Below are 19,644 nucleotides of genomic sequence, written 5' to 3' on the forward strand. Positions count from 1 at the left end.
CTGGGTGGCGCAGTCGGTTAAGCGTCCGACTTCAGCCAGGTCACGATCTCGCGGTCCGTGAGTTCGAGCCCCGCGTCAGGCTCTGGGCTGATGGCTCAGAGCCTGGAGCCTGTTTCTGATTCTGTGTCTCCCTCTCTCTCTGCCCCTCCCCCATTCATGCTCTGTCTCTCTCTGTCCCCAAAATAAATAAACATTGAAAAAAAAAATTAAAAAAAATAATAAATAAATAAAAAAATAAAGGTAAGATTATCTTGCTTTTATCTAGTATCAGTTTTGTGGAGATAGAATCCACCCCTGTAAAGTGTAGAGCTCAGTGGTTTTAGTTATTTAGTTTTGGATCAGCCATTAAAAAAAAAAATTTTTTTTTAATGTTTATTCTTATTTTGAGAGAGAGAGAGAGAAAGAAGGGGAGGGGGAGACAGAGAGAGAATCCCAAGTCGGCCCTGCACTGTCAGAGTGGATCCCGACCCGGGGCTCAAAATCACAAACTGTGAGATCATGACCTGAGCTGAAATCAAGACTCGGACGCTTAACCTGCTGAGCCACCCAGACGCCCCTGGGTCAGCCATTTTTAAACAGTAGCTTAGTCACAGAGGAAAATACTGAATTCATGAAAAATTCACAAAAGCTGTTTATTTTGACTTTATTAAGAGAAAAATATTTCTGTTGTTGTAAGAACACAATACTATTTTAAATACTTTATAGCCAGTAACTTACCATTTAAATTAAAAAGATATAAACATGTCAAAGGAATGAAACATAGATCTTTTATTATGTGTGGATCATGGATTCACGTTCCTCCTCCATTTCCAGAGCTTCCCCGAAGTGGTCTACAAAGTAGGACCCTCCCCTTGTCCTATCCCCCATTCCCCAGGCAGCACACCGGGCTCTGAGCTTGCCTGGGTCTGTGCCTATATGTGGTTCGGTTGTTTCTTATGGGGGCTATGTGGTAGTTTTGGGGGTTTTGGTAGTTTGAGGGGTTTCTGAGGCCATAACCATAGCTTTCTTTTTCAGGAAGTGTATCCAAATCTTTGCATCATTTTGCTCAACAGAAATGAGGAGCTTGGTTTGTATTTTATGTCTTCTCTGTTGCAAGGGCAGTTGCTTGTGCCACAAATAATAAAGAACACAACTGTGGGCAGTAAAAGATGTAGGGTGACACATTCTGCTCAAAATCAACTCAACAAATTCTTCTTGGGGCAGGCCCTGTACTTTGGGAAACATGCTATTTCCTCATGTGTAAACCACCCGGCCTCTCCCAGAACCAACCTTTTACCCAGGCTGGGGGAGTCAGGCATAAACGCTTGGAATCGGAATAGAAGACGTGGACAATATAAAACATGAGGTAACGTAATAGGAGGACAATGGTTTTCAAACAGTTGTGAGAGGCAGGTGACTTTGTTTTCCTGACTGGAAATTACAGTGGATCGCGTGACCAGTGGAAGCACCTGGGGAAGTAGGACCAGAACAGTCTCCGGAAATCCTGGATACGACCGCTGTGGTGCTGGGCTGGGCCCTGGGGGGGGGGGGGGGGGGGGGGGAGGGGGTCAACGGGAGTGAGCCCACAGACTCGAGTTTTTGGAAAGCCTTCCTTCCACAGAAGCCAAGATGACTGACTCTATCTGGTTGGGCAGAGACGAGGCCACTCCAGGCCCCGGGGAGAGCAGAAGACATATGGGGAAGTGCGGAGGCTGTAATAGAAGATGGGGGTAGAAACACGTCTGCGGAGAACGAACTGGGACCGGAACACTGAGGACCACGCTTATGCTAAGAGAACACACAAAGTCGTTCCTCAGGAAGAGACGAGAACCTCCAGGGTCAGCAGTAAGAGACGATGACAGACATGGAGGGACGCCACCACGGTGCGTGGCACCGGTCTGGGTTGAGGGCCTGGGAGGAGGCTGTTGTAACCTTTCAGGCAGGAGACAAGAGCTGACCCGGGGTCTGAGTGAAAAGGGACATTTCCAGAGAAAAGCTTCGGGCAAGGATTCTGTTTGGGTGGGTACAGGGCGGTGAGATGGAGTTCAGTTTCAGAGGTAAAGGCGGGGTCATGCTGGCACCGCCTGGGAGGCAGTGGATGGGGCAGAGAGAGCGGGCAGAGGGGCAAGCTGGAGGTGCTGGGTCTGGGAGGCCTACGTCCTGGGAGCTGAACATGAACGGCAAGAGACAGGAGAGAAGCTGAGGTCAGAGTCCCGGGGCTGGGAAGCCGGTGAACAAAAGACCGACGGAACGGGCGGCCGGTCTCAGAAGGAGGGGCTCTGGGTAAGCTTCCAGAGCAGAGCTAAGGGAGGAGTCTGACAAAGACCTGGCAACTGGCTTCCCTCTGATTTTTAGGAGGGCAGAGTCAGGAGACTATGGGAGAAAGTATGTCTTACAAAGAGGAAAGGCGGTGAAGAAGCAGGCTTGACCAGTTGTTCTAGAACGGAGAGCTGTGCGTGTAAGGTTTGCAGAGGGGAAGGAGCCAGGCCACGGGAGAGGACAATGAAAAGAGCTGTGTCTGAAGACCTGGAAAGGAAGAGCATTGGCTGAGCATGAGGGGAGACTGAGGCCACAGGAGGGAGGATGGCCTTTCCACAGTGGAGAAGGTTCGGACCTGGGGTGCTCTCCTGCCACTTTTGTGCTTCCCTTGCCGCCTGCACCCCCACCCCCAAACCGGCCTCTGGGTCTGCTCCAGGCCCCCCGCGGCCAGCACAGGCTGCAGGGAGGGCCAGGCTGTGGGCCGGGAGCCTGACTGTGACCTGGGCGGGAGGGGGGGGGGGGGAGGGGGAGGGGAAGGACGCTTCCAGGGAGCAAACAGCCCAGAGAGGAAGACAAGCATGGGTCCAGGACCAGAGGGAGGGAAGGAGGGAAGAAGGCAGGTGACCAAATGAGTTTTGAGCTGAAGAAGGAACAAAGCTCTAGCAATAGCATAACCAGCTCGACTCAGCAACGGGAGGGCAGACTCGGGAGGCAGGAGCGTGGGGGAGGTCCACTGGAGGTGACCACGAAGGCAGAGGGGCATCACGGAGGTCCAGCCGAGGCTCTGTGCACGCGCAGCGCTGGCCTCATGGGGAAGACGGCCGCGGAGTCACCCCAACGGCTCGAATGAGGCGCGGCCGGCAGGAAGGCAAGGAGCTGATGGGTTTGGGGACTAATGGGGATGAATCGGCAGCTGCCTACATTTGCAGGTGGGTAAAAAGCGAAGCAAGGCCGGTCAGAAGTGGAGGTTGAGGGAAGGTGAAGAGGCAGCCCACAGCAGGGCCCGTAGAAGGGAGGATGAGGGACTGGGGCGGGGTGGGGGGGGACAGCGGCCAATGGGGCAGATTTCGGAGTCAGGTCCCGCTACAAGCGACATGGCGTGCCGGTGTCAGAGAGGCGGAGAATAGGGCCCCAGGAAGCAGCAAAGCACGGATGTGGATGTCCTTGACCTAAAGTGAAGGACCCAGAGAGATGTGCACTGAAGTCCTCGGTGGGGGGGGGGGGGGGGGGGGGGTGCAGCTGAGGTGACCCAGAGGCAGTCAGGGGCTGGGTCACGTAAGGGCATCTACCATCTACGGATTCTGCGATGGCATTGGTCTCATTTGCGGAGGACGCCCGTCTGAGTGTGTGAATGCTAAGAGGCTTTTGTACCCTCTTCAAAAGTCTTGAGATTTATAGATGGTGCAATCACTTCCCATGTCCCATTCCATCCTCTGGAAGAAGTAGACCGTGGTGCTTTCCACCAGTAAGCCACTAAAGATGGCCAGAAAGGAGAGCTTTCGGCTGATATTCAGGGTCACTGGAAAAGAACAGACAACCAGTAAGTCCTTAAGAGTTTAACTAAGTGATGTCGGCATGTAAAGTACGTGGCATTCTGAATGGAACTCTTTTGTAAAGCTGTTTTTGAGAAAAACCTCTATTTGTTCTTATTAACTGGTGCTGTTATCCTCTCCCACTTTTTTAAAATCTACGGACCTCTGGAGAGAAACAAAGCATGTGCCGATAACACACGAAGTTTCTCCTCCTGAAATCAAGACACGGATTTCCATGAATACTGAGGGAGAAAATTAAGAACAGATTTTAAGGTTATAAAGAGATCGACAATGGGGCGCCTGGGTGGCTCAGTCGGTTGAGCGACCGACTTCAGCTCAGGTCATGATCTCGCAGTCCGTGAGTTCGAGCCCTGCATTGGGCTCTGTGTTGACAGCTCAGAGCCTGGAGCCAGTTTCGGATTCTGTGTCTCCCTCTCTCTCTGACCCTCCCCCGTTCATGCTCTGTCTCTCTCTGTCTCCAAAATAAATAAATGTTAAAAAAAAAAAAAAAAAAAAAAGAGATCGACAAAACAAAACAAAAACAAACAAACCCGGAGACTCTCTGTTTAACAGTAAGCATTACGATAAAAGGTATCAGGTAGCAGCCTCATTTAAAATAACCCTTCTCACAATGGATGGGGAAAATGAAGACCCCCAAGGCTGCTCATCCCTTCTTTGGTGTGGTAGGAGCTATGCTTCCTGGCTTGATGACTGCCCCGCCACGTACATTTGGACAAGTCATCCGCAAAGCGGAGGGTAATAACGGCTGCCCTACTGACCCCATGGCACTGAGATGTTGCCCATGAAGGCATTCTGAGAACTAAAAAATACCACGTGGTTAACGTGAACAAATACCAACTACGCGCTCTGAATAAGGCATTAGAGGAGTGCCAGGCCCTGTTATTATTCTATGAAGAATTCCAGAGTTTAACAGGTTTGGCAAGAGCGTGTCGGAGGCGCACGGCTTTAAGCTTGCGTGTGGGCTGAAAGCGGAAAAGACAGGATAAAATATAAACATACCTCTGATTGCCTGAAAATTGGATGTAAGGACAAATACTTTGATGAGTCTGAGGCACAGGGATGTGTAGTCGTGCTCCCAAATGACGGCTGGAATCAGCAAGAGTTTTCCATAGCTCGACAACAATAATGCTTTCAGCAGCAAAATGAAGTCGGGTTTTTTTTTCGCTGTCGTCGGTCGTTCTACCCACAGGAAAGTAAAGATGCCAGTAAAAAAGGCAGCTTGTTCTAAGGAGGGAATGGAGGACAAACACATGAATGTCCCTATCTGAACCATATCTCTCTAAAACCAAATAAGCCACAATTCCAAAATACAACGTACAGGCTGACTTCATTAGAATTGCTTTATCGAGATCAAATTTTCTTTTTCCTCCCTCCTTCTTTTTTTTTTTTTTAAATAAGCCTCTGCCTTTTGTGTCAAATCCTGCTGGTATGATTTCAGAAACATAGTTCAACAGTTCTTTCGTGGAGTATTTCATCACCCACCGAAGCAAAAGTCAGTCCGTTAGGATTGTGATCATCAGCTCTCTGAAGTTCTTTCTAGGAAGTAAGACTCTGTTTAGGTATTTTCAGTGTTCGAGACCTCCACAGAAAGAATAATACAGGAACATGGAGGCTTTTTTTAAGTCCGAAAGACGGGACCCAGCCTAAGAATTGCATATGAAGATGTTTTTCTTTGCTCATTCTTCCACTATTTATTGAATACCTAGTATCTACAAGATTTTGAATACTGTTATCTAAATTTAAAACTTCCTTAATTCATGTTAACATGCTTTCTGAGTGCAATTCCCTATCCTTCCAGAAAGTATTCATAGACAGAGTCCAGTACAGGAGAAGCCACAGTTCCACTGGGTCCACAGAACAGAGCACGGGCTGTTCTATTCCCATTAACTAGGATTTTAACATTTCTTTTAACTGTGGTATTATTTTTATTCAGACTGTTAGTCCTCTGATTACCCAGCTGCATACGTTTTGAGTGATCTGTCCCTAATTCTATTTTTTCCCATAAGCTATGTTATGTAGGTTTCTGCAGAATCTGCTTTTTCTGGAACACATGTGTCATCTTATAGGAGAGACAACTGTATCCTTCCTAAAATGTTTTATAACCAAACAGAGTCAGACTAAAGAGGTTCCAAACATAGGTGATTAGAATCAAAAATAATTTTGGCCGGTTGACCTACATGACAGGGACACCAAGGGCTTGTCAACTGCAAAGGTCTGCTCAAATAGGCTGATCTTATAGCCTCAGATTTGGACCAAAAAAGTAATAAAAGCAACAAAGAATTCCTTAACAACAAGAACGATCTAATAGTGGGTTGTCTCCTGTCGCTGGAGATACTCAAACAAAGCTAGATCAGCTAGAGCTGAGGGAAGGATTTCTAGCACTGGAGAGAAGGGTGGACCAGATAACCTCCACATCTATCTAACTCAGAACTTGAGAGATTTATGTGTTTGCACCAGCCCTTGGGCTCTGCACAGTCTTTCACAAGGCAGATACTATGAGGCTTTCATGGATCAGCCGGGTTCAGGAGGACCTCACCTGCCTACAGAGTGCTGCACGGAGAAAACACCAGATGGGGAGCCCGGGGAGCCACCTGTCTCAGTGCTGACACTAACCTGTGGTGGGATTTTGGGGAAATCATTGCCTTCCTGCTTCTATGTCTCCACGGGAGAACCTAACCTATCTACCAAAGAGGATGGTTGTGAACATTAAGTTGATAAAATCGTAAAAGCAGTGTTTAAATTATAAAATGCTATATTTACGTAGGGCATTTTTTAATAACCTATTTTAGGGGGTCAGAACCTAATAGTGGATTAAAAAAGTAACAGTAGAAAAAATTTCTGAGTGTCAAAATATCCACTATAGAGTAGGTGCTACAGCAATTCTGAACTATTTATTTATTTATTTATTTTTTAATTTTTTTTTTCAACGTTTATTTATTTTTGGGACAGAGAGAGACAGAGCACGAACGGGGGAGGAGCAGAGAGAGAGGGAGACACAGAATCGGAAACAGGCTCCAGGCTCTGAGCCATCAGCCCAGAGCCTGACGCGGGGCTCGAACTCACGGACCGCGAGATCGTGACCTGGCTGAAGTCGGACGCTTAACTGACTGTGCCACCCAGGTGCCCCAATTCTGAACTATTTGAAAATAAGCCTGGTTTATTTTTTATATTAAAAATTACGGACACACGGGAGCTTATCCTCAGAAATTTTAAGAGGTTTTGCTTTAAAGCTTAAAATTACATTAGGTTCTAGTTCCTGGCGTAGGGAACGTTCTCAAGGATGTTTTTAATATTATTATATACGTTTGCGAATTCTTTTTTAATTTTTTTTTTTTCAACGTTTATTTATTTTTGGGACAGAGAGAGACAGAGCATGAACGGGGGAGGGGCAGAGAGAGAGGGAGACACAGAATTGGAAACAGGCTCCAGGCTCTGAGCCATCAGCCCAGAGCCTGACGCGGGGCTCGAACTCACGGACCGCGAGATCGTGACCTGGCTGAAGTCGGACGCTCAACCGACTGCGCCACCCAGGCGCCCCCGTTTGCGAATTCTTAAAATGTAAATTTTTAAACCTCAGAAACGGATGAGAGGACCAAGGAAGTGAGAGCAAACAGAGAAGAAAATGGGACAAAAGAGGACAACACAGTCCAGGAATATGACACTGCAGTGCACTGGAGACTCGATATTGCTAAAACAATATTTCATTATAATCAAAGAGTTTTAGAAGCAGAGCGTGGAAGCCTGTAAGTAAGAAAACAGTGGCAGAAATTAATTCAACACAATTCTGACCTCAGTCACAAACTCGAATTCTGGAGAAAAGCAGTTCCTTGAACTTAAGGAACTTGGGACAGGAGTCACTTTTCCTGAATGCAGTCAGAGAAAGAACAAGTTTTCCCTATTAAACAGGTTGCATGAGTTCAGTGCAATTAGCACAACACATTGGATAAGGTCTGGCAATTATCAGTCTGTTTTAATAAAGATGAGACCTGGGGAGTCTTTCAACTGGACAATCAGAAATTAAATTTAAGAGTTTTATCGACGATGGTATGCCTCAACATATTTTACGAAACTCTCTAATCTGATAAACCTAACCATTTCCGTAACAGATGGGTGGTAACAAATAAAAAAGCAAGCAAGCACATAATTTAGACAAACTCATCTAGCAGCTTAGCAGTAGAGCTGAACGTTTAAGTCTCAAGTCCTATGTTAACCCCCTCCTCTTACCAATGATTAAGCCCACCCACTTCACTTGTGATCAGAATAGTGGGGACTAGATGGCTGAGAACAGAAAGCGTGGCTTCTTCGTACCTAGAGAAGCAATTGCGAACATTCTATAGAAATCCCACTCCTTGGCATATCTGATGAAGTCGTCGGGATCAGTGTTCTGGTTTGAATCTTGAAGCTGCCACCATCTCAGGTATGCTTCGCAAAGCAAACAAAATATGCAGAGTTTCCCGTGCATCTGGTAGTCAAAAAGACAATGCCATTTACTGGGTAGAGAAACACCTAATTACACGTAATATCGAGTAGGCACAGACGTAGCTAAGTACTTGTGGTTTTGAAGAACCTCCCATCCCACAGCTTTTCAAATTCAGGACTGCCCGGTTAAGTGTGTAATTGTGTTGCCTGTAAACCCAATGGCTCTTCATCAGCAATGACCATCAGAATCACACGGGGAGATTTTTCAGATTGCAAATGTCGAGGCCCCAGTCCTGACTCAGAATCTTGGGAAGTAAATCCTACACATGCGATTTTGAAACAGTCCTGGGGGCAAGGCGGGATTCTGATGTATGCCCTTCGCTACGAAATACCGCTCTAAAGAGTAGACCACCCTTCACACTCTATTTTCAGCATCTGTCCTATACACAGAATCAAGCACAGAATTCACGCGACTCGTGGATAGGCAGAAGCAGCAATGAGAACACATTTTAACCTGAAGATTCCATCATACCACATAGGAAACTACTAGTCTGAACATAAATTTTTATTTTTTTTTAAGTTTTAAGTTTTTTTTAAATGTTTACTTTCATTTATTTTATTTTTTAATTTATTGTTTAATTTACATCCAAGTTAGTTCCCATATAGTGCAACAACTGATTTCAGGAGTAGATTCCTTAATGCCCCTTACCCATTTAGACCTTCCCCCCTCCCAGAACCCCTCCAGCAAGCCTCTGTTTGTTCTCTGTATTTAAGAGTCTTTATGTTTTGTCCCCTTCCCTGTTTTTATATTACTTTTGCTTCTCTTTCCTTATGTTCACCTGTTTTGTCTCTAAAATTCCTCATGTGAGTGAAATCATATGATATTTGTCTTTTTCTGACTAATTTTGCTTAGCATCATACCCTCCAGTTCCATCCACGTAGTTGCAAATGGCAAGATTTCATTCTTTTTGATTGCCGAGTAATACTCCATTGTATATATGTACCACATCTTCTTTATCCATTCCTCCATCGATGGACATTTGGGCTCTTTCCATTCTTGGGCTACTGTTGATAGTGCTTCTATAAACACTGGGGTGTGTGTGCCCTTTCGAAACAGCACACCTGTATCCCTTGGGTAAGTACCTAGTCGTGCAATTGCTGGGTCATAGGGTATTTCTAGTTTTAATTTTTCGAGGAACCTCCATACTGTTTTCCAGAATGGCTGCACCAGTTTGCATTCCCATCAGCAGTACAAAAGAGATCCTCTTTCTCCCCGTCCTCACCCACATCTGTTCTGAACATAAATTTTTAAAAAATGGCCCTATGCTGGATGAGTGTCAATTAATATATGGAAAAAACAGTAATCAAAAGGTAGAAATTTTTAAAGCTGCAAGTTCTAAAGAGGCTGAAATTTTGGCAAAAATAAAAATTATCAGGTAACAAGAATCGGCTTTTTACAACATGTTTCTCCTGGGGTGCCTGGGTGGCTCAGTCGGTGAAGCGTCCAACTCTTGGTTTCAGCTCAGGTCATGATCTCACGGTTTGTGAGTCTGAGCCTTGCCTCAGGTTTCTGTGTTGACAGTGTGGAGCCTGCTTGGGATTCTCTGTCCCTCTCTCTCTCTCGCTGCCCCTCACTCTCTCAAAATAAATAAACTTTAAAAAATAAAATAAAACCCATTACCCATTGGACTTTCTATATCAATATAAAGTGGGGAAAAGAAAGTGTGTGCAAATGCAATGCAGTCCCAGGATAGGTATCAGTGTGGGCTTCTGAGGTTCTTCTAGTTGGCACAGTGGTTCTCCTGGGTGCACTTCAGAATTACCTGGGGGTTTTAAGAAATACTGATGCCTGAACTCATCCCCAAAGATTCTGATGTAACTGATTCTGGGCGAGGCCTCGGCTTGGAAGGATGAACTGCTATCCACTCTCTCTCTCCCAGGTGATTCCACTGTGTACCAAAGTTTAGGAATCAATGCTCTAGCAATTTAAAAAACTGCCCTGGTTATTTTTATTTTATTTTATTTTGTTTTTATTTTTTATTTTTTTTTTCAATATATGAAATTTATTGTCACATTGGTTTCTGCCCTGGTTATTTAACGTGGGGGAGGGGAAGGAATTCCCTCAACAGGATATAAAATGTAATACATTGTATTAAAAGATTTCTCTTTTAGTGGTCGCTTACTTCCTCTAGCTATATTCCTCTCCTTACCTGGATATATTTAATTTTATTCTGGTAGAAATAAGTGGTATCTGTTTCAAAAGGAAACCCACTAAAAGGCAATACAGATTATAGTTTTTCAACTTCCTCCCAGTGAGCGTATTCTTAAATATTCACTAAACATTGTGTGCCTTGTTTATCAATGCCTGCTATTTCTAGTAACTTCCAGACACTGTGGAGATAAAAGACCCATGCTTAATAGACTTTCTTTTTAAAATAATGTTCTTTAATTCCGTTCAAATTATTCTTTAAAAATGCAAGAGCATTATCAAGTAAAATTAGAAAATAAAAAAAATTAGCACAACTTACGTTTATTTTAGTATTGAAAAGAATATGTCTGTAGGCCTGGGCTTTGCATAAAATAGCATTAATCAAGATGATAACAGGATCATACTCGATATATTTGTCTACAGGTTTCTGGCAGGATTTCTGAAATAATGCAAGATAATATTAGAACAAGCAAACTCATACACTCTGAAATCTTAAAGGATTCTGAACTAGCAGAGTCTATTTTGGACTTGTATAGCAATAAGGACATGTCAGCATTTATTTAAATTCACTTCTCTTCAGATACAAAATGTTCACATAAGCTCTGGTTTCAGAAATGACTAAATGTAATCTTCTAGGCTAGAAATATTAATCTTTTTTTAAAAATATTTTCTTAATGTTTGTACTTATTTTTGAGACAGAGAGAGACAGAGCATGAGCAGGGGAGGGGCAGACAGAGAGGGAGACACAGAATCCGAAGCAGGCTGGAACGTGGGGCTGGAACTCACTGTGGGGCTGGAACTCACTGTGAGATCATGACCTGAGCTCAAGTCGGATGCCTAACTGACTGAGCCACCCAGGCACCTCAGAAATATTAATATTTTAATCTCGTATGTAAGGAAGCTAAAAAAAAATTGATTTTTTTAGAAAATATTTTCTTAGTGTTTATTTATTTCTGAGAGATTGAGAGAGAGCACGAGCGAATGAGCAGGTGAGGGGCAGAGAGAGAGGGAGACACAGAATCTGAAGCAGGCTCCAGGCTCTGAGCTGTCAGCACCAAGCCCGACGTGGGGCTCGACTTCATGAAATAGCGAGATCATGACCTGAGCTAAAATCGGACACTTAACCAACTGAGCCACCCAGGTGCCCCAAAAATATTTGATTTAAAGACTGGATTAGGCAGAAAAGTATCCCAGAAAATGCTTTCACTTTGTAGGACTTGTTATAAAATAAAGAAATACATTTATAATGTACTTCCATTGATAAACTGTTGCCTATTGGCTAGATGGCCACCAACTCTGCGGTTCTTGAAACATGACTTGGAGAAAGGGGTTCAGAAAAGTAACCCTGCACGCAGAGCTTCTGAGAGCTAAAAGCAAGTAAAGAATGTGGCAGATACTGAGAAGTTCTTTTTCCCCCCTCCAATTAACATTGAGAATATGGGAGGAAAGTGCTCTTTCTCTGATGAACAATGGTGAAGACGCTGGAAAATGCTGAGCTATACATAAGCAAATGGGGTGCAGCTTGGTTCCAGGTTACCGGAAGCAAGACACCTGGGCTCTCAGTAATTCCTACTACATTAACTTTTTTGGACACAGATGATTACAATGTTATCAAAGTCCAACACCGGCAGAACACATAACACCGGTGTACAAGAACGAGCTCATCAGAGGGGTGCTTGGGTGGCTCAGTCTGTTAAGCGACAGGTCATGATTTCACGATCCGTGAGTTTGAGCCCTACATGGGGCTCTCTGCTGTCAGCAGAGCCCGCTTTGGATCTTCTGTCCCCCCTCTCTCTGCCCCTTCCGCATGTATGCTCTCTCTCTCAAAAATAAATAAACATTAAAAAATTTTTTTAATAAAAAATATTTAAAAAAAGAGAACAAGCTCATTAGAAATGTGACATTTCAAAGAGTTTTAGTTACAAAGTTGAGTTAAGGCAACTGTTCTAATGGCTACCATTCAAACATAAAACATTTTGAAATTCTGAGAAGATAAAAATGGAAGTGATGGATATGCAAACATACTGGGATGGCCTTTTAATTACATCAAAGTGCTAGGGAAAAAAACGAAGGGCGTTCAAGGGCGTTGAAAGATATCAACCCCGCATTCCAAAGGTAAAGAAAAACCACTTCCGACTGAAAGAGTTACTCCACTTCATTGGGGTCATTTACAAGAAACGCGTATGTTTTTTTTTTTTTTTAATTTTTAAAAAAAAAAATTTTTTTTTTTTCCAACGTTTATTTATTTTTGGGACAGAGAGAGACAGAGCATGAACGGGGGAGGGGCAGAGAGAGAGGGAGACAGAATCGGAAACAGGCTCCAGGCTCTGAGCCATCAGCCCAGAGCCCGACGCGGGGCTCGAACTCACGGACCGCGAGATCGTGACCTGGCTGAAGTCGGACGCTCAACCGACTGCGCCACCCAGGCGCCCCAAAACGCATATGTTTTTAAGTCATCAAGTGAACCAATGAAGAGAGACGTGCTATTACCTCATTTAAATACACCTAATCACACCGAGGCATAAGATGTTAACGATTTCACAGTTTTTCAGCTGGGTAAAGAGTAAGCCAGTGTCTAGACAGAAGCCGCGGAATCAGACATCCTATATTCATGACGAAGAGCTGTTTTCTAGACACCCTGCCTGTGCTGTCCGTGGGTAAAACACCTCCTCTCTACAAACAACACTGCAACACCGGGAGATGCTACTCCATCGTAAAATGGAACCTCTGGCTGGTCAAGGGTCTTATCTCTGTCCGTTACAAGTTCCCTCAAGGGCACCTGGGTGGCTCAGTGGGTTAAGTGACTGCCTCTTGGTTTCAGCTTAGGCCATGATCTCCCGGTTCATGGGTTCGAGTCCCATGTCAGGTTCTGCACTGACAGCACGGAGCCTGCTTGGGATTCTCTCTCCCTCTGCCCCTCTCTCTCTCCTGCTTGTTCTCTCTCTCTCGCTCTCTCCCAAGAATAAACAAATAAAACTTTAAAAAAAAGTTTCCTAAAACCCATATGTATGGAGGCGGCAGTGCAAGTCGAGCTGAGCCAGGATTTGGACAATTTTTGGGAGGAAGTGGCAGAAGACAGCAGCCCACTTTTCCCTTTTACAATCACTTGGCCGACAGATGTGTCTGTCGCGGCCACAGCGTTCATTGCAACAGCTCTCCCAGCCATTTCTATGGACCAGGCACTTCCAGGATGCTAGATACTCCCCTTGAGATGTCAGTCTCTATCCTCAAGGACCTTACAGTTTAGAAGAGGACGCATAAGCACGCTACTGCAAACACTACAATGGAAAGGACACAGGGTGACATGAATCCCCGTAGGAGGGGCGGCTCCTGGTGTCACGTGCCCTGTGATGTGCTACGCCCACCTTCCCTTCCTAGCATTCTGAGTATTTTACAAGCACTGAAAGTTCATTAGAGCCCGCTGGTTCCCTCCCTATCAGGTTCAGACTAATTTGTCCTTGATCTGCCTCTGCTACTTGCTTCTCCCACGAGGGCTCCCTCCACCTTGAATGCAAGGAGGAAACCCACACAGGCACAAGACAAACGCACAGTAAAACACCCTAGTGGCAGGCGGCTACGTTTAGATTATGTTTTCTTACTCTGGCAAAATCGTTCCGCTCCCTTTACTACGGACTGGACGAGTATCGCGAAAAAGAAAGTTGTCCTCTGAGAAATCCGTAAGCACAAGGGACTATGCACATCCCGGAAACGCAGATATTTCCGCCACCTCTATGTTACCATGGATACGAATTACTTTCTGCTGCTATGTTCTTCAGTGCCCTGGGAAATCACCTCTCCTTCAGCATATAAGCTGGCCAATATTTTATGAACGTTCCTGCTGCTTCTTCCTCCCCATCATCTCTAGGGCCGTCCCCTTCCCCACTCATTCTCAAACCTGTTCCATTTTAGCTCCACAATCAGCAAAACATGTATCTTAAAACCGGAGGCCCCTAGACTTGAAGCTCCTCAGGGTTAGGATACCCTCCCATCCATCTCTGCATCCATCCAGCATGTAAGGGTGGAGGCTCCATACTGTTCGCACTGAACAGAACTCGAACTTGTGAGGATCTCAATGGAGTCTTGTCTTGTTACCATCATGAACCTATCAAGTATCTGAGCACACAAAACAATCTGGGCACTATAGGATGTCAAAAGCACTGTATCTTTAAGCCTACTTACAAGAAACCGTGAAAAGCTGAAGGAGAGGGAGTGGCTAAAAGCAAGTGACATGCTTCCATTAGATGGAGAAAAATTCGGGAGACACAGGGGCAAGCTGCGGGGGATGGCACTGGAAACATAAGAGCGAAGGGAAGGGAGGTAAGGATGAGAAATACAGGTAGGAGATCAGGCTGAGTATACTGCTGGTAGCCAAGGGACCGAAGCATGCATGAGTCACCAGCTTATAGCAACTGTGGCTATTTTTCCAGAACAAATAGCCTGATGTGTAAAAACGGTTTACTTTTTACTCTCACGACTTGGAGGGCCTTTAAAAAATTATTTTGCAATTTAATTTTCAGAGTCCAGCATCAACGAAGTGATTTTTCCTAAATAATGCTACTATGCAGGGGCGCCTGGGTGGCTCAGTCAGTTAAGTGTCCGACTTTGGCTCAGGTCATGATCTCACGGTTTGTGGGTTCGAGCCCCGCGTCGGGCTCTGGGCTGATGGCTCGGATCCTGGAGCCTGTTTCGGAGTCTGTGTCTCCCTCCCTCTCCCCCTCCCCTGTTCACACTCTGTCTCTGTCTCTCTTGAAAATAAATAAACATTAAAAAAAAAATTTAAAAAAATGCTACTATGCATATTACTATGCATTATCATGATAAAGGAGATTACCTACTCTTATCTCATCAGGAAATGGCTGTGTACAATAATGTACTGTACCACCATTCGTTACCCCAAATATAATTCTAAAATCTGTCTCCTAGGTGAGAGGGGCCGATGTTGGGGGAATGGGTGGGGAGCCAGACGAGGGTGTAGTGGCTGACCTAAACAGCTATCCAATAATTATTTTCTATAAAATTACTTTCCATAAATAAGGTATAGAGAAGCCAGCATCTGATGATTGGGAAAAGGATTTTGTTAGTTTAATGCCAAGAATTTTAAAAAATAGAGATTAATTTATATTATATATAATAATTTATGTTATATATATTATATTATTAAAGATTACTAACTTTAGTTAGATGGTTATGTGGTTGTCATCTTTAAGACAGATGACTTGGGGTGCCTGGGTGGCGCAGTCGGTTAAGCGTCCGACTTCAGCCAGGTCACGATCTCGCGGTCCGGGAGTTCGAGCCCCGCGTCGGGCTCTGGGCTGATGGCCCAGAGCCTGGAGCCTGTTTCCGATTCTGTGTCTCCCTCTCTCTCTGCCCCTACCCCGTTCATGCTCTGTCTCTCTCTGTCCCAAAAATAAATAAACATTGAAAAAAAAAAAAAATTTAAGACAGATGACTTAATTGTGCCAGTCCAAAAATTATTAAGTTTAGATCCCATATAACTTACTATTCTCTCCCTTGTACTAGGATGGCCAAGGATATCACCATCTAAAAACATAGAAATGGCTCGTTCATTCAACAAATATTTATTGCATACTTACTATGTGTCAGGCACTGTTCTGGATGATCTAGCTACATTAATGAATAAATTATATGGAATCTCGTGTGTAGCTTGTATTTCAGCGGGAAGAGACAAGCAATAAATAACAAATAAGTCAGTTTTATAGAATATTCAAAGATGATAGGTGCTATGGGAAAGATAATGCAGGGAGAGGTGATAAGGCATATCAGACCTGGCAGGGGGAACCACAATTTGTAATAGGGTGGTCAGAATAGACCTCTCTGAGAGGCCAATAAAAATACTTGAAGGAGGTGAGGGAATTAGCCATGTCAGATCCTGACAGAAGAGTGTTCCAGGCACAGTGCAAAGGCCCTGAGGAAGGCACCTGCCTGGTTTAAAAGCTATCTGGAGGCAGGGGTGCCTGCCTCCAGTTGGTTGAGCATCCAACTCTTGATTTTGGCCCAGGTCATGATCTCATGGTCGTGGGATTGAGCCATGTGTTGAGTTCCATGCTGACAGCACGGCACCTGCTTGGGATCCTCTCTTTCTCCCTCTCAAAAAAAAAAAAAAACAACCAAAAACCAAAACAACAACAATAACAAAACTATCAGGAGGCAATGAAATTGCAGTAGAATAATGGAAGAGTAGCAAGAGACTACATGAGCCTTATAAACCAGTGCAAGGATTCTGACCTTAATTCTGAGTGAGATGGAAAATCACTGGGAAGTTTGAGAAAACTTCAATTTTATTTTATTTTTTATTTATTTATTTTTTAAGTAGGCACCATGCCCAACATGCAGCTTGAACTCACAATCTGGAGATGAGGAGTCTCATGCTCTACTGCCTGAGCCGGCTGGGTGCTCCTCTACCTTACATTAAAAAAAAAATTTTTATATGTTTTAATTTATTCTCGCGAGAAAGAGAGACACAATGTGAGCGGGGGAGGGGCAGAGAGAGAGGCAGACACAGAATCCGAAGCAGCCTCCAGGCTCCGAGCTGTCGGCACAGAGTCCGACGCGGGGCTCGAACTCGTGAACCACGAGATCATGACCTGAGCCCAACTCAGATGCTTAATCGACTGAGCCACCCAGGCGCCCTGTCTAACTTACATTTGAAGAGGAACACTTTGGCTGCCGTGTGAAGAGGCTCAAGACGTTCAAGGGTGCTACAGGTTAAGAATTATGACAATAATCCCGGTGAGACATGATGGCAGCATGGACCAGCGCTGTAGCAGTAGAGGTGGTGAAAAAACAGTGGATTCTGAACACGATCTGAAGACAGAATTAACAGGACCTGCCGAGCACCCGAATAAGGAAATAAATGCGGGAGAAAGGAATCAAGGATGGCTCCAAACTTTTTTGGCCTTAGGAACTAACACGGTAGAGCCGCCATTAACTGTGAACGTTTGAGGTAACTAGAAATATCCAACTGGAGAAATCAAGTCGTTAGTTGGACATTTGTGTTCTGGAATTCAAGGAAGAGGTTCAGGCTAGAGGTTCAAACTTGGGAACTGTCAAAGTGTAGATGGTCTTTAAAGCCATGAGCCAGAATGAGCTCTTCAAAGGAGAGTGTGTAGACAGAGAAGAGGCCCAAGAACTGAGCCTCACGGTTAAGAGGTGAGGCAGGTGACACAGAACCAGAAAGGAGATTGAGAGGAAACAGCCAACAAGGTAAGGAAACTGGAAGAGCCTGGTGTCCTGGCAAGTGCACGCAGCGTGTCCAGGGGAAAGTAATAAGGTCAAATGTTGCTGACAGTTCACTGAGAATAGACTACTGGATTTAGCAAAGTAGAGGTCTGTGATCTTAAGAACAGTTTCTAGTGAAATCCTGGGTGGGAAGAAAGTGTGTCTGAAGAAGATTCAAGAGAAACTAGGAAAGGAAATCGAGATAGCAATTAAAAATATCTCTTAAAGGACTTTTGCTGTCAAAGGGAAGGGGAAAAAGAGTGGGAGCCCAAACAAAGGAGGAAGTGGGGTCAAGTTGTGTGTGTGTGTGTGTGTGTGTGTGTGTTTAAATTAAGGAAAGACTGTACATGTATCGGTGGGAATGATCCAGTGGAGAGCAGAAGATTATTGTCACAGGGATGTCCCTAATGGAAGACGACAGGGACATCTAGTGCACATGTGCACATTGGTTTTGGACAGGTATACTGAACAGTTCATCCATCCTAACAGCAGGGAAGACAGAGCATATGAATAAAGGGTGCTAGGAATCGGATTTATGTGGTTGCAAAGCTTGTGGAAGGTCTCCTCTTTTTTTTTTCTTTTTTTTTTTTTAGCAAAGAGGGCAGCATATGTGGGGAAACTTGAGGAGCGAAAAGGTTTGTGGGAATGGTGCATGGATTAGTGAAATGCAATGTGATGGTCAGATGGTATCATGGGCTACATGAGGTTGGTGGTCATGAATTTAGGTGTTTTCTTCCTCAGTGAAATACAGCTGCAAGGGTGAGGAGACAGATCAGACAATATGCTGGACTCAACCAGGGCTGCAATTTTGCCAAGTGAGGGAAAGCACTTGAGACAGGAACAGTGATCATGTCGGCTGACAACAGATTAAATAGGTACACATTCCTACTTTGCTCCCTTGTGTATTAACACCAGGCTATGTTTTCCGAATGAGGATTATTACTAGCAAGTCATCAGATCAGAAATGGGACAAAAACCTATTGACTGCCTACTATGCGGCTGGTTCTTTGCTAATACCGCAAAAAGAACCTCCAATTTTGTGACTTTTTAAACATAAAAAGTCCTGTTAACTCGTCATTTTTGGTTTTTGTGTCACCAACGTCCAGCTTAGTGCTTTGCACACAACACAAACTATACATTCGATCATCGCAAAGGATGAACCCGACATAAAGTGTTCTAGGAAAATTTAATACCGGTTATGGAGTGTATGGATGATAACATTTACCTGTGCAAGGGTGAACAGCTAAAACTTAAAGAGTTTGGGAGTGAACTCTAATGTCAACATAATCCGATTTTTAAATTTCTCTGCACAACGCCTACATCCATCTCCATTCGAGAATCCGTCCGCCGCGTTAGGTCTCACCAGCAAACACGACGGGTATGAGAAAACCACTGCAGGGTAGTGAGTTCTTTAACACTATGGATAACCGCAAAGGCTCGACTGACTCCGGACAGGAATGTCAAGTATTAAACTGAAGACTATTACAGGACCCTGAAACTCGTTGATTTTTCTGCCCTAAAACGCTGACATACATATCCCACTGCCTCTCATGGTCCCCAAATCCCGCCACGCCATTTTCTTCCCCAGGACACCCCACGCCTGACAACTCACGCAGATGGTTATCTTCAGCACTCCGTGGTTATAGTCTCGGTACAACTCCTTGGCCTCTTGGTTGCATTCGATGCACCTGTACTGGCAGGAGGCCGATGCAGCAGTGGGAGTGGGAGTAGCTGCAACCCCATCGGTGTTCCCCTTGCCCGCGACCACCCCTTCTGCGTTGCCCTTGCCTGGCCGTAGCCCATACCGCCCACCGGTGCCCATTTCCACGCAACTGCAGCCGAGAACTTCCGATTCAGTGGCGGGGAAAGACGTCAGACATCAGACCGGAAAGCCTGTCCCGTGCGGTGCTTGCTGGGATTCGTAGTCTCAGTCTCGGAAAGGGGACTCGCGGCTGGCCGAGCTGGGACTACAACTCCCAGCAGGCA

General features: G+C 44.9%; 1 protein-coding gene across 2 annotated transcripts; it reads right to left on the reverse strand.

Annotated features, from left to right (window-relative positions):
- Positions 1 to 744: 744 nt before the first annotated feature.
- Positions 745 to 19,644, reverse strand: ARV1 (ARV1 homolog, fatty acid homeostasis modulator). 2 transcript variants are annotated; one of them, XM_045437389.1, is made up of 5 exons: positions 19,271 to 19,644; positions 10,739 to 10,858; positions 8,100 to 8,253; positions 4,791 to 5,015; positions 745 to 3,757 (listed from the first exon to the last, which is right to left on the reverse strand). In XM_045437389.1, the coding sequence occupies exons 1-5, from the start codon at positions 19,478 to 19,480 to the stop codon at positions 3,615 to 3,617; spliced, it is 852 nt and encodes a 283-aa protein (XP_045293345.1). In that variant the 5' UTR covers positions 19,481 to 19,644; the 3' UTR covers positions 745 to 3,614. The 2 variants fall into 2 exon arrangements, with proteins under 2 accessions (XP_045293345.1, XP_045293347.1); XM_045437391.1 differs by lacking the exon at positions 745 to 3,757 and adding an exon at positions 4,194 to 4,242.

The sequence above is a fragment of the Leopardus geoffroyi genome, chromosome D2, assembly GCF_018350155.1.
Source record: "Leopardus geoffroyi isolate Oge1 chromosome D2, O.geoffroyi_Oge1_pat1.0, whole genome shotgun sequence".
NCBI classification, from domain to species: Eukaryota; Metazoa; Chordata; class Mammalia; order Carnivora; family Felidae; genus Leopardus; species Leopardus geoffroyi.